Raw genomic sequence first — 16,702 nt, 5'->3', positions numbered from 1 at the left:
AATTTACAACCGTACCGTTTACATCATTGACAGATTTAGGATATCTTATTTTCATTTTTCTACAGAAACCGTACCGTTTACACCATTGACAGATTTAGGATATCTTATTTTCATTTTCCTACAGAAACGATTGCGTTCCTGAACACTTTTTTATTTAAGAAATATTAATAATTTTTTTAAATAGAAAATTGTTTTGGTCTTTTCAAATTAATTTATAAATTAATTAACTTGAAAATCTGATATTTAGCTAAAGGCTAAAACTAGAATTTGCATTAGTTTGATATAAAGCTTAAATTATCTATATTCAGTTAATCACGTTTAATAATTAGTCTTGATTAACATCAAAGGCCGGGTTAAACCGTTAAGGGAGAAGAAATCACCAAGCAGACATGGCATTAATTAACACTTTTATGAAATATGATTCCTTGTAACACGGATCTGTCAAAAAATCATATCTTTGCCTAAGAAATTTGGCGCTTTGGAAGGGGGGTATTATAATAGTAACAAATGTAAATTACTACCCTGTAGGCTTTGAAAGATGTCGAATATAGATTCAGTTTAAAATCAATCCTCATTGGTTTCCTCAAATACAAATTTCCCAGTCCAGTTGACACACAGACCATTCTCATCCTTCCTTCTCTTCAACCAGACCACCCACTCATCCTCACTCATCCCATCCTCAACATCAGGTTCATCATCCCTACAATCATACAATCATAAAATATATATTGTAGGTTTGCTAGGGTAATTGTATAAAATAAACAGCGAAACATTTTGCTTGATCTTAGACGATGCCTGGGAGGGAATTGCAGGATTATGAAAAAAACAAAAACTATTTATGAAAAATCTGCAATTTTACAGTTTACCAAGAACAATTGCTCGCAAATAAAGCAACACAAACTTTATATAGACAGAGAACACAAAGCGTCCCGGAAGCCTCAAGTAATCTATATAATATATATTCCCTATAGCCGGCCAAACAGCTGGACCGAATGGGCAGATATTTTTTTTAGGAAACTCAGGGGTATCCCTGGGTTAACAAATATTCACCATTTTCAAATTTTTTTATTCCACGGGCAACGCCGGGCACTTCAGCTAAGTATATATTAATACTAAACAATTGACTAAAAATTAGAATAAGGATATGATAAAAATAAGTCGTGGATTAAAATCTAATCCACCCACGACTCGTGCAGAGTAAAGAAAAGAGAGATAATAATGATGATAGCCACCATGCACACCATCTCTGGCAACACCACGCGCGACAGAATAAAAGTGATCTATGATAAAGGGGGTATAAGGTTATCATAAACAACAACTATACTATCTATAGACCTAAAAAATATGTTGATATCTCCACTTATTCTATGAATCTTCGGAGGCGTTTTTTGGAGATAATTATGTGACTCTGTCCAACTAATTCAACATCGATAATCAGATTTCTGACAGATCGGAGTATCAAATCTTTTCAAATTAACTAGTAATAGCAAGCAGTAAAGGTGGTGTTGGGGGGTCAGCGCTTTCCTGCTTAGCCAACAGGCATTTGAAAAAAATCTTATTCTAACACTTATTTTTTGTACACAAATATAATTTTTATTTACAATTTCAAGTTTAAGAAACACTACAGGAATGAAGTGCGCTTTGCGTCCACACTTGACATAATTTGAAGAAGGGACAATGAAACATAAATGAGAAGAAATGTCCCAGAAAGTTACATTATTTATGATATTTATGTAGCGTGTACACTGTACAGGTAATAGACATTCTCTAAAAAAGGTCCTGAAGCTGTAAAGACGACTTATTTAACCTTAATTCATCCCTCTGTGGTGCATTTGATTAATTATATATTGCGTACGGATTACGGTACAGTTGAGAGCGTAAACTGTACATAAACAAAACTAAAATATATATTTATGCTTGGAGAAGAATATCGATTATCAATAGTAAGGATTATCCGTTCTATATTACTATTAGATTCATCCCTCACACTACTCCCCACTTCTCGGTTTAATTTCGTACTATGAGGGCCAGGGGCTTTACAAAGGTGGGGATATGTGGCCCCCCCCACCCTAAAAAAGTTTCCGCTATAATTTCTAGAAAAGCCACAAATTCCTACATAGCTATAAATTACTAATTAATTACATCCTGGCCAGGGTTTCATATATTTTCTCTCAACAATTATTGTTCCTTGGCAAATTTTAATCTGCAAATCCTGTTTTTTTTAAATCAAACAAATCCTGGAATCAAGATTCCACGAGTAGTTTTTATAACAATAGAAAAATACGTCTATCCTACTGTTCTCCCCTTCTCATTCAATGAAATATTCTGACTATTAATCGTTCTAGAAAATATTATTGATCAATTTTCTATTTTCAGATGAGGGGGTAAAAATATACACTAAAACTGACCCCTCCCGTAATGTGTGTTTGTCTGTAAATAAAAGAGTGTCTGTGTTAAGGGACCAAGCTGTTTAGTGTTTACAACAGGGTTAAAAATCAATAATGACAATAAGAGCAACAGGAAGAAAATAAAAATAATTTTTAATGAAAAAGTATCTCCTGATTATTTCTACAGAAACTATTCTACTAATTTCTACAGAACCTATTCTTCTGATTTCTACAGAAACTATTCTACTAATTTCTACAGAACCTAGTCTTCTGATTTCTACAGAAACTATTCTACTAATTTCTACAGAACCTAGTCTTCTGATTTCTACAGATCATATTCTCTTAATTTCTACAGAACCTATTCTTCTGATTTATATAGAACCTAGCCTCTTAATTTCTACAGAACCTAATCTCCTGATTTCTACAGAACCTAGGCTCTTAATTTCTACAGAACACATTCTTCTGATTTCTACAGAACATATTCTCTTAATTTCTACAGAACATATTTCCTGATTTCTACAGAACCTATCCTCTTAATTTCAGCAGAACCTATTCTTCCGAGTTCTAACGAAGCAATTTTTCCGTTTTCTACAGAACCTATTCTCCTGATTTCTACAAAACCGATTCTCCTGATTTCTACAGAACATATTCTCTTAATTTCTACAGAACCTATTCTTCTGATTTCTACAGAACTTATTCTCAATTTACTTCTACAGGACCTATTCTCCTGATTTCTACAGAACCTATTCTTCTGATTTCTACAGAACCTATTCTCCTGATTTCAACAGAACTTATTCTCAATTTACTTCTACAGAACCTATTCTTCTGATTTTAACAGAACCGATTCTACTCACTTAACAGAACCTATTATTTTGATTAATATTCTACAACCTATTATAGAACATTAAGAATACTAATATTCGACCTGATGATAAGTTTGGAGACTGTAGAGATCTGTGGTAGATGATAGATGAATAGATGAGCTGAACTGAAGCTTGTAAACTCAAACTTCACAGCACGGATACATTTCAACTTTTCCATACTAAATTATATTATTTTTTAATTAATAAAATCTTCCTTACAAGGACTGTAGTTATAATTTCTAGTAATTCTCTGAAGTAATTGAAGAGGAGAATGCACGAGGGAACCGTTCCCTTCAAACCTTTATCTTATCAATAATGGGGAAGATTTCGACTGTTTTCTAGTTTGAAGTTTAAATTAATTGGATTAAATATCAAATACAAAGCTTTTAAGGGTATCGTTGTGAATCGGACACACCACTATATTAATAGAGGTTCAACCAAGCCAAACCAAACCACTAAACCTCTCTTTAAAAAATCTTGGTTTATTTCTTTAAAGGGAGTGACCGGCTATGTAAGGTAGATGAACTGAGTATGCAGTGTTGTGGAAAACTTTTTTCGGATTCATTTGAGACATATTAAACTTTTTAAAGATCTGTAAATCCTGAGTTTGAGCGCAAATTCGATGTTCAAAACGTTTTCAGAATTAGTTTTTATTAAATTATAAAATAACGACGACATAAAATGTAAAAAACTTCTACAATAAACTACAGACGTCATGTATAGGAACATATTGAAAAAATAAAAATTTATCTTATCATCGAAAATAAGTAATCTTGTTCAATTATTAGTGTCTATTTTCTCATTATTGTGGTTTCTCATTATTCACAAAGATTTTCGCAGATTTTCTAGAATTATTATTGAAAAGACGACATTTGAAGAATTTAAAGAAATCTGCGAATAAATTCAAAGAAGATGTGAAATTCAATATAATAATGAAAAAGAAATAATCGATTTTAGCATTGATTTATTGACAAAAATTTCTTTTGGGAAATATGTTCCTAACCATCTAATTAGATTACTGTATAATTTTTACTTTATTTTTCGTTGTCGTTATTTAATAATTAAAAAAAAGCTAATTCTGAAAACGTATCCATCCTCAGAGTAGGAGGTTTGAACGTCGAATTTGCGCTCAAACTTGGAATTTACAGATCTTTAAAAAGTTTGATATGTCTCAAATGAATCCGAAAGAAGTTTTCCACAACACTGCATACTCAGTTCAACTACCTTACATAGCCGGTCACTCCCTTTAAAAAGAATATATAAATGGAGGGGGGGGGGGCCTCTAACCCTTCCCTGGATTTAAGATTGAAATCTCCTCAAATAAAGAAGGTTACCTATTCCTGGAGAGAAGGTTGTTAACTTTTGGCTTATCTAGGCTAATCACAGAGAGACTAGACATCGTGAAGGATTCTACTATTCCTGTCATCTTTAGGCTCTCTATAAAAAATAAGTTGAGAGTTTGGATATATGAATGATTTAAAGTATATATCCTATTTATATTTACGGTACATAATGTTTGAACGCAATATTTCGCATTAATATTCTCATTACTATTAATCTTATAGGGCGTGATAACATAGTACAGATTTATCGCAAAAAAGTGTAAGTAAAAAAGTAAAATTGTATAGATTCTTAGAATTAAAAGATCTAGAAGATTCAGTAAAATGTTTTAGGTTTCTTGCTTAAGTCTAGGGTTTAAAGTACAATGTTCTTTATGTTACTCTGACCCATATTCTAGGTGTGTTTGCATTAGTTTCTATGTTTCCATGCAGTGCTTAGGGAATCCTTTAGGTTTCTTGGATCAATGGGGGCAAAATATCAAACAAAAATTTGTAAAAAAACATATGTTTGATCTCAAAACCCAAATCTGAACTGAGCTGAAAACTTTAGAATGGGATATCCTTAATCACGATCAGATAATTAATCTGGAGATTAATGACAAGAGAAGAACAAGCATTATTTAATCTTGAGATTAAGAAAAAGAGTGGATTAAGCATTAATCCTGATATCCACCATTCTAAAGTTCTCAGCTCTGTTGACAAAAGAGTGATTATTAAAAGTTTCCTTTTTCTGAATGATTCAAGTTTAAGGATAAAATTCTTCTTTGTTAAAAATCAGAATATCTTAAAAGAAATGTTCATGTTCATCAGGATCCATTTTTTTAAAAGGGCAGATCCGCATCAAAATGAAATGGATCCTAAGCACTGTTTTCAGGTTTACAATTTTACAGGTTGCCAGGTTATACAGGTACTTTATTCATGGTTCTATGTGTTTTGATTCTAGGTTGTAAGTACAGGTGTACAAATTATAGGTTGCTTGGTCTCCTGGTGGTATATTAAAGGTTCTAGGTTCCTACCTAGATTGATTACTAGAGACCAGATCTGGAGAAGAGTATCCCAAGTGATGTATCCAACATTGATATGTTTAAGATTAGTAAAGTGTCCTAACATGTTCAAAACCATTTGACAAAAACTTTTATGTAATTTAGAAAAAACTTAAGGTTTAAACAAAAATGTATGAAATATAACAAGTATTATAGACATGTATAAAAGATGGTTTCACATTCCTGGTTCGGTTTTAATCTGTTGTCCAAAATGGAAATTGTACATTAAAGAAACACAATCCAGTTCTTCTAGATTTGGACACTGCTCACATATGACCAGAGCAAACTCTATCTAGAATATACATTAAGTTAACAAATGTTTTGTTTATTTTAAGGATCAAATTACGCTGCTTACCTCAGTATTATTTCCTCCCATCATCCAATTCATTAACTCCGCAAATCCATGCCTGAACAAACATAACTTAAGAATTATCATAAATATAATTATTTAATAAAATTCTATACTCTAGTCATGGAATATGGAATTGCAGTAGTCGTAAAGAGGCGGACGTGAACTAATGTGTTGTATAGACGGATCTTGATACTTTATATTGGATACATCCGCAGTATAGACGGCAACTTCACAATTTAGAGTAAAACCCGGGGGGGGGGGGGCTTGGGAGGAGGGGGGTTTTAGCACTCGTGCTCCCTCCTTTTGATTGATTCCTGAAATTTTGTTGAAGTCCTTACAAAACATCATCTAATTAAACATTTAATCAGTAAAAAAGTAAAATTGTCTAACACTCGGCAAAAAACGACTTTATTTTGCAAAGAAACGGTTAATTTAATACAGTCGTCGTCGTATATATCAATACAATGAAGAAGACTTTTCGACTTAAATTTTGACTTTTATCAAGCTTTCAAAAAGCATGAATGGATACACATAAACATGAAAAACATAGAGAAGCTCTTAATTAAAATCAGTTACTCTTAAATTACTTTTAAATTTGCAATTTGAAAATATCTTATTAACAATTAAAACTTGAATAAAAAGTCGTTTTCATTATATTGATATAATCGCCTACCCCTCTGTATGTGTAAAGGTTTGGCCGGGTAAAAGTAACAAACATACAATGGCATCCACAAAGGATGAAACTTTAATAATTCTACTTAAATAAGTTTTTAAAGATTTTGCATAGATAGGACCAAGTTTGTAACTACAGGGTTGGAAGAATTCAGAAAAAAATTGGTTGCAGTCGTCTCTGAAGTCACATACTTTGTTGGTAACCCTGTACATGCACACACGCACCCACATTCCGCGGCTCTGCTTTATATACAAGATATTGTTTAAGGCAACCTACCTGGAAGGAAGACAGTATGTTTTTATTTTCTTGAGTTTAGGACCAAGAACCTTGATTAGCCCAGCAACATCATCAAACTTAGCAAACCTTAGTTCAAGCTCCGTCAAGTTCTTTAGATCTAGCAAACCATTCCAAACCTACATACAGTATATCAGGCTCAGGTGTAATAAAACAACAAAACATATCCCAGCTTTAATAAATCTGATCTTTCATAAATCAATCAATCAGTTAATCAATCAATCAATCAATCAATCAATCAAATTGTTTTAGAGACACCGCACTTCCCCACATCTCAAAACACTAATTGAACTAACAAATCAAATCAAATCAAATCAAATCAAATCAAATCAAATCAAATCAAATCAAATCAAATCAAATCAAATCAAATCAAATCAAATCAAATCAAATCAGGCTGTTAGGAATGTCCAACTATCCACCCCTCAGACTCGAAATGAATTTACTAGTTCAAGAATGAAGTTAGGTTTTACAGCTTGTACCGGTTTAAAATAAAAATAAAAAGTATTGTCGTTTAATCCATGATTTTTAGCCATGTTTAATAATGGAAAGAAAAGGCAACTCTATCCGTTTTATTGTGACTAATTTTACTAGCAGAACTTATACCAGGTTTAATAAATCTGATCTTTTATACATAACAACAAAACATATCCCAGCTTTAATAAATATGATCTTTTATACATAACAACAAAACATATCCCAGTTTTAATAAATCGGATCTTTTATACATAACAACAAAACATATCCCAGTATAATAAATCTGATCTTTTATACATAACAACAAAACATATCAAGGTTTTAATAAATCTGATTATTTATACATAACAACCAAACATATCCCAGCTTTAATAAATCTGATCTTTTATACATAACAAAACAAATACTGACTGTAATGAATCTGATCTTTAACAAATAATACTTTATGAATATTTAAATTGTACAGGTCGAGCTTACCTTAGAATCCTCTTCAAGGTCGTTACCAAAGGTCGAGGTCATAAATATGCTCAAACGCTTCAGTTTCTTAGCATAGCGAACAATTAGACCAACATACTTCTCTATCCGTTCATCAAGATTAAGTTCAGGAGCATACTTAGCAACCTCCTGGTATACTCGGAGAGCAAACTGTTTGGAAGCAACCTCGCCGAAATTATCGTTGTCGTCCTCGGGTTTAAATATCTTCTGTCCGAAGTTTGCGAGGAGAAAATTAAAGTTTGGTGAGTTAGCGGAGAGTGTGTCTGAGGTTCCATATCGTTCATCATAATCAGGAATCTAGAGATATCATGGTTTAAATCCTTCAATAACTACTAATATTCAAGACTTCAGCAACTTTATGTTTACTTTATCTCCTTCTCTTTAACATTTCTTGAAATGGTGCAATGTGTCTGATGTCAAATTTAAATCGATGTATGTACAGTGATAACCAGAAAACTCTGTAATAGGAAGACGACTTTACAGGAATACTCAATTGTATTTGATGTTGTTACAAAGCAAACAGTTTTACTAGACTCTTATCAAATTATCAAATGGCCCTATTTAAATTGCAAAATTACTGTGTCCCATGCTGTTTAAAGCTATAACTTGAGCTAAAAGTCGTCTTCCTATTTCAGACATTTCTGGTTAGCACTATTAGACGTTTGTTTAAGACATCATTTAACAGGCTTTAAAAAAAAACTTTTTTTCATGCGTATCACGTTTTTATTTAGATATCGCACCTCTTTCTGATCATTTTCATCCAGGTAGTCGAAATCTATCTCTAGCTCCTCCAGGTTTAAAATTAAATCATCTTCCTCATCTTGATATTGAGAAAGTAGCTCCAGGCCGTAGGGTATACTCCCACCATGTCCGAAGGATTTGAGTTTAGGACAGGCGCGGAGAAGGAAGGGAACCATCTCTCCTCGTAGAGACATACCAGGCAGGTTAAGGATCTGTAGAGATCTAGAGTACAACGGTTTGTAATAGTTAGTACTCTAAATAGGATGTAGAATACAAGTGTTTGTACTCCGGGTATAATCTAGAATACAACAGTAAAACTCCAAGTAGTAACTAGAATGCAAGGATATGTACTCAATGTAGAATCTAGAATACAAGGTTATGTACTCAATGTAGAATCTAGAATACAAGGGTATGTACTCAATGTAGAATCTAGAATACAAGGTTATGTACTCAATGTAGAATCTAGAATGCAAGGGTATGTACTCAATGTAGTATCTAGAATGCAAGGGTATGTACTCAATGTAGAATCTAGAATACAAGGTTATGTACTTAATGTTGAATCTAGAATACAAGGGTAAGTACTCCAGGCAGAATCTAAAACACAAGGGTTAGTAATCCAGGTAAGTTCAATATCTATATGATTGTAATGATTGCTGACAACCTTCAATACAAGAAATAGTAATTAAATACCCTTGTCTACCAAGTAAGATAACTCTCTTAAAAGTTACCTTGCAATAGGGTTGAGAATTGGTATCGATGTATCTTCATCAGGAATATATTTAATATTTGCTGGAGGATACCATAGTTCAGAACCATCATACTCCTTCATCATCTCACAGCCTAGAACAGGAATATATTTAATATGTACTGTAGGATACCATAGTTTAGAACCATCATACTCCTTCATCATCTCACAGCCAAGAACAGGAATATATTTAATGTGTACTGGAGAAAACCAAAGTTCAGAACCTAGAACAGGCACAAACGTAGTTTTAAGTATTAAGCTTCATGACTTGAACATAGGAAATACTTGACTGCAGAACCTAATCCTTGATCTATTTACTAGTGATGAAGGTTAGTTAGCAACCTAGGGTCCTCCATGTTCTCTCGGGCAATGAATTAAGGGACTATCAAATAAACTCTCATTAAAGGGACTGTGAGCATGATCAAAAGAGATCCTTTATGCAAAGATGCCAAAGCCCGATTCACAACGGTACCCTTGAAACCTTTCTTTGATCAACAAAGTGGAAGATATTGTCGTTTTTCTTGGTTTAAAAGAGTTAAATTCCATAGATAATTCTTGTATGTTTTCCTATCGTAGAAATGCGCAAGTCAATTCTGTAAAGAAACCACAATTAAAAATAATCAGTTTTCAAGTTTAGGGGTACCGGTGTGAATCGGGCATTTTCATCTTTGCAATGAGGTTCCCAGGAACTATTCTCAATTTTACACAACCCATAGTAGTTAACCCTGAAGAAATTATGAATATAATAAGAACCTGGTTCTGGAATGTATCCGTCCTCATAGGGTTTCTTCTCTCCATGTCTCTCAAGCTTTAACCTGGGTCGGAGAACAGACTTGTATAAGTCTTCGCTAGACACGGAGTACATCAGTCCGTTCTTTATTAAATCTGAACCAAGCATGTAAATATTATCATTCGGATTTTAACGAGAACAATTCAGTCATAGGCATTAGGTACGCGTTGAAAAAAACCTAATAGATAATTTTAAAAAGCAGAAAATGTAGGAATTAATAATGCAAAAATTAAAAACTTTCCGTCTTTCATGAAAAAATATAAAACATCGGAAGAAAAAGTAATAATGTTGAAATCAAAGACAACCAAATTAATTATGCCAACTGAAAAAAAGTATGCAAATTGAATTTTAATTATTTAAAAGCACGATAATATTTGTATGTTTCCTAAAGACATCTCATTTTCCTCAATATACTTCCAGATTCTTAATGAATAGAATACTTAGTTTATACATCAAGGAGTAGTCAAAATAAGCTTTGAAGAAAATAAAAAAAATTAGATTTTGAGACAGTCAAGAGATTTATTTTTATTTTTAAAATTTACACCCGAAGTTAAGTGAAATTGAAATAACTAAAATGGTTTATGACCAAATATGTCTTTAACCACAGTTATGATGAGAACAAAATTGCAGCCATGGATCCGGAATAGGCGGAAAAACTATCAACGGATCAATGAAATTTCCGGCGCCGCGCTGGGCCTAACAAAAACTTAAAGGTTTTATGTATAAATATAAATATCCTGTATCCCTAGTATCTATCACGGAGAAAACGACCATATTGAACTCACAGCCAGCTCGGAGCCAGTTAGTTACCCCGTCATCTACACACCAAGGACAGTATCTGGAGAATGAATGTTGCTCGACCTGAGATATGTTTGTATGATCCAGGTATATACTCCCATATTCACGCTCAGAATCATACTCATACCGGTATCTGTGAATGTACATAAACTCGTGAAGAATCTGGAACGCGTCGTGGAAGAACAGATAGAGAATACTTTCTCCCCTTAGCCTGATTAACCCGGAAAGATCCAGAACCTTGAGATTTGGACAGGCGTGCCCCATAGCTGAGAATAGAGGTGTTCCTTCATTTTCACAGAAATTTGTCACAAAGTCATTACTTAACGAAATTTCGGTTAGTTTTTCAAATGTGGCATCACGCCACCATTTTGGGGTAAAAAGATCAGTAAGTGCGTACATAGCATGCTGCGCATTTGGGAGATATCCGCGCATTTCCATTCCCGGCCAATCACAGGCGGAGACTAGAACATGCTCAGGTTCCCATATATTGGAGTCCCAGGACCACTGAGGTCCCAGATACTTCATGAACTCCAGGTACTCCCTTGTATTGGAGTGGGAGCGGAGAACCTTGTATCCCTTGTGTTGAGACAGGAGTAGATCAAATCTTCCTATTTTTAGTTTCTCCAGAGCAATTGGTCGTAAACTCCTAAACTCCTCCGAACACGGGGATTCTACTGTTATAAAATGCTTGTATGATGCTAGCAGAGCTGGATAGTTAAAGGGAACGTATTCTCTGATATCTCCAGGTTTCCAAGCGTTCTTCATGGTTTCAGGATCAAAGACTAATTCCTTGATTTCGTCGTTCATTACAACCAGAAGCATTGTTTCAACGATAAACGCTCCGTTGCAGCACATGCTGGTGCATTTGTTCGTTCTCGACTTAATCTTGTCGATAAATGAGTTGATTCTATCATCAGGAACATTAGAAGTAGAATCCGGGCCCCCCGGGATATCTATGGAGCTCGGCAGCTGTTTTATAATATTTCTATATTTCTCGGAAGGATATTTCCCGCTTAGAATCTCTTTCATCATCNTTAAAGATTGTGTTAGAAAATGATTAGATAATAATTTGTTACCTAAGCTGAACCCAAGTATTGCATTCCCCCTCCAACCAATCCAGATATCTAAATAATTATCTAATCTAAATTAAGACTTCTTTTTTTGATACTGAGTCTCACCATAACACAAACCAGTTAAATTCCTATTCCCAAGCGTAAATTGTGGAGAGTCGATTTAGGGGTTCAGTTATGTTTTGTCGGTTCGTATTCATAATTATTGTAAATTTTTCAAACCTGAATCCGGATCCACATCCACAAAATATGCGGATTTTGATCCGGAGAGCCGAAAAACGCAAATCCAGTGGATCAGGATTCTACGCACTGCAGATTTCAATCATAAATTGAGCAAAACTAGCTTCGCTATATGACGTTTCTGAGTAGTTTATGTTTGCGTGGAGCGAATTTTTTTTGGGTTTAATTCGCTGAATTGGGGAAAATAAATGACTTTTTATGCAAAAATTCATGAATTTTTAAGTAAAAAGTATCAAAAAGATCATCAAAAAATTATCCCCCCCCCCACGGGAGGTGGGAGTATTCTTAAAAACATACAGATGGGATATACCTCCGTAGGTTTGTACTACTCGTCCCCGACATGACTCCGGAGAGCTGCTCCCGGAGACAAGGAAGTATCTTATCCACGACATTCCGGAGCAGGGAACAGTTCTGGGACCTAGAGAGCAAGAACCAACTTAATACAGATTATACAAGATAGGACAAGAGAAGAATATAAAGTAAAGATTTCTCTCCAATCATATCTGTGTAAACGATGGTTCTAAGGGGAGTAGGTTGATAATCTACGACTGGACACATTACCACTGCTGCTCAACTTATTATAATTAAAATATATTGAGTAGTAAACCAGTGGGTCTTTACTAAATCAAACCATGGTGAGGAACCTAGATTAACTAACCCAGGGGGTTAAACCTGAAGGAACCAGACCTGGGCATTAGGATTGGATGATCCAACTCTGGATGAACCCACTCTTGGTACTAAACCTGGATGAACTAACCCAGGGTATTAAACCTGAAGAAACCAAACCTGAGTTTTAAAAACTGGATGAACCAACCTTGGGTTTTACTGGATGAACCAACCCTGGGTTAAACCTGGATGAACCAACCCTTGGTATTACACCTGGATGAACCAACCCTGGGTTTAAACCTGGATGAACCAACCCTGGGTTTTAAACCTGGATGAATCAACCCTGGGTAGTAAACCTGAATGAACCAAACCTGGGTATTGAACCTGGATGAACCAACCATGGATATATAATAGAATGGATATATTATAGTCAACGTTCGATGTAATTTTTTCGCTGCGGTGTTATGCAGTACGTTAGACATTGGACCCTGGAACTTACAATTTGTCTTTGGTTTCGTAAAGTTAATAGATGTCAAAGGAGTATAGAAAAACAATGTAACTCTTTAAAACTTGACAAGATTTAGCCTCCTTCTTTGTATTATAAAAATGGTTGGAGATACTAAAGATTTAAAGAACCTTGCTTATATTTAATATTTTGAATTTCAAACTAATTTCTCAATATCTTGGATAATTCTTAAGGTACAAAAACGGCAGATCACATTTTGGAATTCTGAAAACCAGGCGCCTTTGATGCTACCAACTCTTTGAAGAAAATGTATGCAAACAAGATTTTAGCTACAGTATCTCATTTCTGCTTACTCCAGGGCCCACTATACACCAAAGTTCTTCTCTAATTTGGACCCTGAACTTCACTTCAAACTTTTTAAAAGTACAAATTATTTTTATAGAATAAACAATAGCCAGAATAAAAATTTGTTATAGTAAAACTTAAATTTCCTAAAAATATCTAGGGTCCACTGAGATATAACAGCTGTGTAGCCCACCGACAAAGTTACATGTACACTAGCCCAGAACAGTATAGATCGGTAGATAGAAGCATACATATAAGCGGGCCGTGGAACCAACCCTAGGTATTAAACCGGGATGAACCAGCCCTGAGTAATAAACCTGGAGGTACCAACCCTGGGTTCTAAACCTGGATGAATCAACCCTGGGTATTAAACCTGGATTAATTAAACCTGGGTGTTAACCATGGATGAACCAACCCTGGATATTAAACCTGGAGGAACCAAACCTGGATGACCCTGAATAAATTTACCCTAGATCCAAACCTATGAACTAATTCTGGATGACCCAACCCTGGATATGAATGCTAGATGAACTAACTTAAGCTTTAAATCAGGATGAACTGGCATGGGGGTTTTAAAACCTGGATGGAGTTTTTAACAATATACGAGAAACAAACTACATACTAGTTCTCTTGCAGGACTAGGCGGGCTGGGGTAACAGCCTGGGGTGCATGACGACCAAACCGACATGCGGCCTGACCCAGGTCGTATTTACCAGTATACGATCCTAACACAGGCCATCTACCCTGAGGCTAACATCTCATTATCTAATGGGGATGCTTGCGGGTCGGGTAACTCGTTTTACTTCTAAGCTCACTTAGAGGACAAATGAGTCCCTTCGGTATAAATAAATATGTATCTGCTGTAACGAAATTGATCGCAACTTTATAAAACTTTTGATTCGATTTTTTCGCCTTCTTGATTTAATACTTTTGTTCTTTCTATTTTTCGTTGTATGGTTTAACAGAATTTTGCAAGTACTTCATTTAAATTCGACTAATCACAAGAATCGTAATTCTTATTTTTTAAATTGAAAAAAAAATACTTTTTTAAAGATTGTGTTAGAAAATGATTAGATAATAATTTGTTACCTAAGCTGAACCCAAGTATTGCATTCCCCCTCCAACCAATCCAGATATCTAAATAATTATCTAATATTAAACTATTTACATATATCAATCTATTAAAGGAGTCACTTGCAATTACACCCACAATCCCTTCAACTTCTAGATCAACAATAATATCTCTTTTATAAGTAATTACTTACAAAAACAGCAATTGGAATTATACACCAAGAGTTGCCAACACCAATTTGATCTAAACAATCCAACGCGCAGTAGAAGCAAAATATGTATTTAGAGATAAATTGGTCGAGGGGCTCGGGGAAACACGTAGCATCCACTCCAGTAGAAGTATAATATTTTATCGTAATTTAAAAAATAATTTTTCCAAAAAATCTCAGCAGATTGTGATGTTTTTTAACATAATTAACCGGGTCAACATAAAAGCTGTCATTTTTTGATTGCCCGGAATAAACCCTTTTGTTATTCTTGCAAAAAATGAAAATATAACTTTGTAGATTTTTGTACATGCTTAATCTTATTCTGTTAAGCGTACGAAACTTAAAACTGAAAAATCAATTAATTTGTTATGCTGCACCTCGGTCTCTCTAAATTTAACTAGTAATCCCTGACTTATTGTAAACTTTCAAAACCTAGTAATATTTATCATATTTTAAACGTTTTCATATTAATTAGGTGGGGATTATACCCAAAACAGCAAATTGCTAAGCTCCACTTTATTGCTATAATTACATAAATATAGTAAAAAATATAAAAATAGTTGCAGATTTTTTGCCTGTAACACTATAACTTGTATGTGTATTATTAACAATAAACAATCTTACTTTATAGGTGGCAAAAGTCAAAAAACAAAATTAAAAAGAATTCTTTTCAAACTTGATAATTTGATATGAAACAATAAGATTCTGGACAATAGGAACAGAAACTCGATAATTTTTCTCAACAATTTTGCACAAACCGCCAAGTTTGACAGTTTCCATTTGAAATTCCATACTGGAGAACAGAAATTCAAACTTCTTGGGATAAATATATTATAACTTGATACCCAGGGGTTAAAAATTTATTCATAATTATACTTCCGTCTTTATTGACTTTTTTTATTCACTGTTCAGTTCCAAAATAAAAATAAATGTTTAGTGAATCCGAAAATCTGCGTGGATATATATTTTGAAGAATATTGAAGATGATTTTCGAAGATTTACGAAGAAGATAAAAAATGACATGAACTTCCCTCCCTTCTTTTTTGTAATTTTTCCCCAAAAATCATTTACTTTTCGGAATTCAGAAATAAAAACGGAATAAAAATATTTTGATTTTTTTAAGAGGGGGGCCAGGGGGTTGAATTCTCATATTTCTGAATTTGAATTACCTGGAGAGACATTTTGATTCTAGTGTATCACACATTTTTTAACATTTTCTGTAACAAGAAGACATTATTCAGACTGGGGGTTCGATAGTAAACAAAATTAGAAAATTAAATAATACATTATTTACATTAAAGAAAATGAAAAAGGAATTAAGAAAAGATTGAAAAATCTAAAGATTTATGAAGGTATAAAATCCAGCGTGAGTCAGCAACTTAAATGCTGTGCTTTTTATTTTTTCATTTTATATTTTGAGAAAATTGTAAAAATGCAACGCAATCATCTAAACTTGAAATTAAATTTTCCCTCAAGTTATTTAAAATGACTAATAAGTGAAAACAGCACACAAGAAAAAGTGCAAAACTAAATACGAAACGTAAATAAACTTTGATGAAGAACCCAGGAAATAAAAAACAGAATATACAGAAAAACTAAGAATTTTTCAATGCATATTAAACCCTTTCCTCTGTCTAGCACAGAAGTTACTTGTTATGATGGAGATGAAGACGATTTCGAGTTTTTAGTTGGAGGAATCC

At 33.8% G+C, this 16,702-nt stretch overlaps 1 protein-coding gene across 1 annotated transcript; it reads right to left on the bottom strand.

Moving 5' to 3' along the window:
* Window positions 1-64: 64 nt before the first annotated feature.
* Window positions 65-16,274, bottom strand: LOC111713007 (uncharacterized). The gene is made up of 18 exons (XM_023487786.1): window positions 16,172-16,274; window positions 14,812-14,859; window positions 12,616-12,723; window positions 12,372-12,374; window positions 10,943-12,028; window positions 10,583-10,620; window positions 10,161-10,292; window positions 9,391-9,502; window positions 8,662-8,884; window positions 7,904-8,218; window positions 6,935-7,071; window positions 5,989-6,040; window positions 5,817-5,925; window positions 5,607-5,693; window positions 4,585-4,687; window positions 3,313-3,429; window positions 522-700; window positions 65-198 (listed from the first exon to the last, which is right to left on the bottom strand). Exons 1-17 carry the CDS (start codon window positions 16,204-16,206, stop codon window positions 565-567), a joined length of 2,841 nt encoding a protein of 946 aa, XP_023343554.1. The 5' UTR covers window positions 16,207-16,274; the 3' UTR covers window positions 65-198; window positions 522-564.
* Window positions 16,275-16,702: the final 428 nt, after the last annotated feature.

Source organism: Eurytemora carolleeae, unplaced genomic scaffold, assembly GCF_000591075.1.
Source record: "Eurytemora carolleeae unplaced genomic scaffold, Eaff_2.0 scaffold119, whole genome shotgun sequence".
NCBI lineage: Eukaryota > Metazoa > Arthropoda > Copepoda > Calanoida > Temoridae > Eurytemora > Eurytemora carolleeae.
Note: the sequence above shows the minus strand (reverse complement) of the source record. Positions and strands in the feature narration are given on the sequence as shown.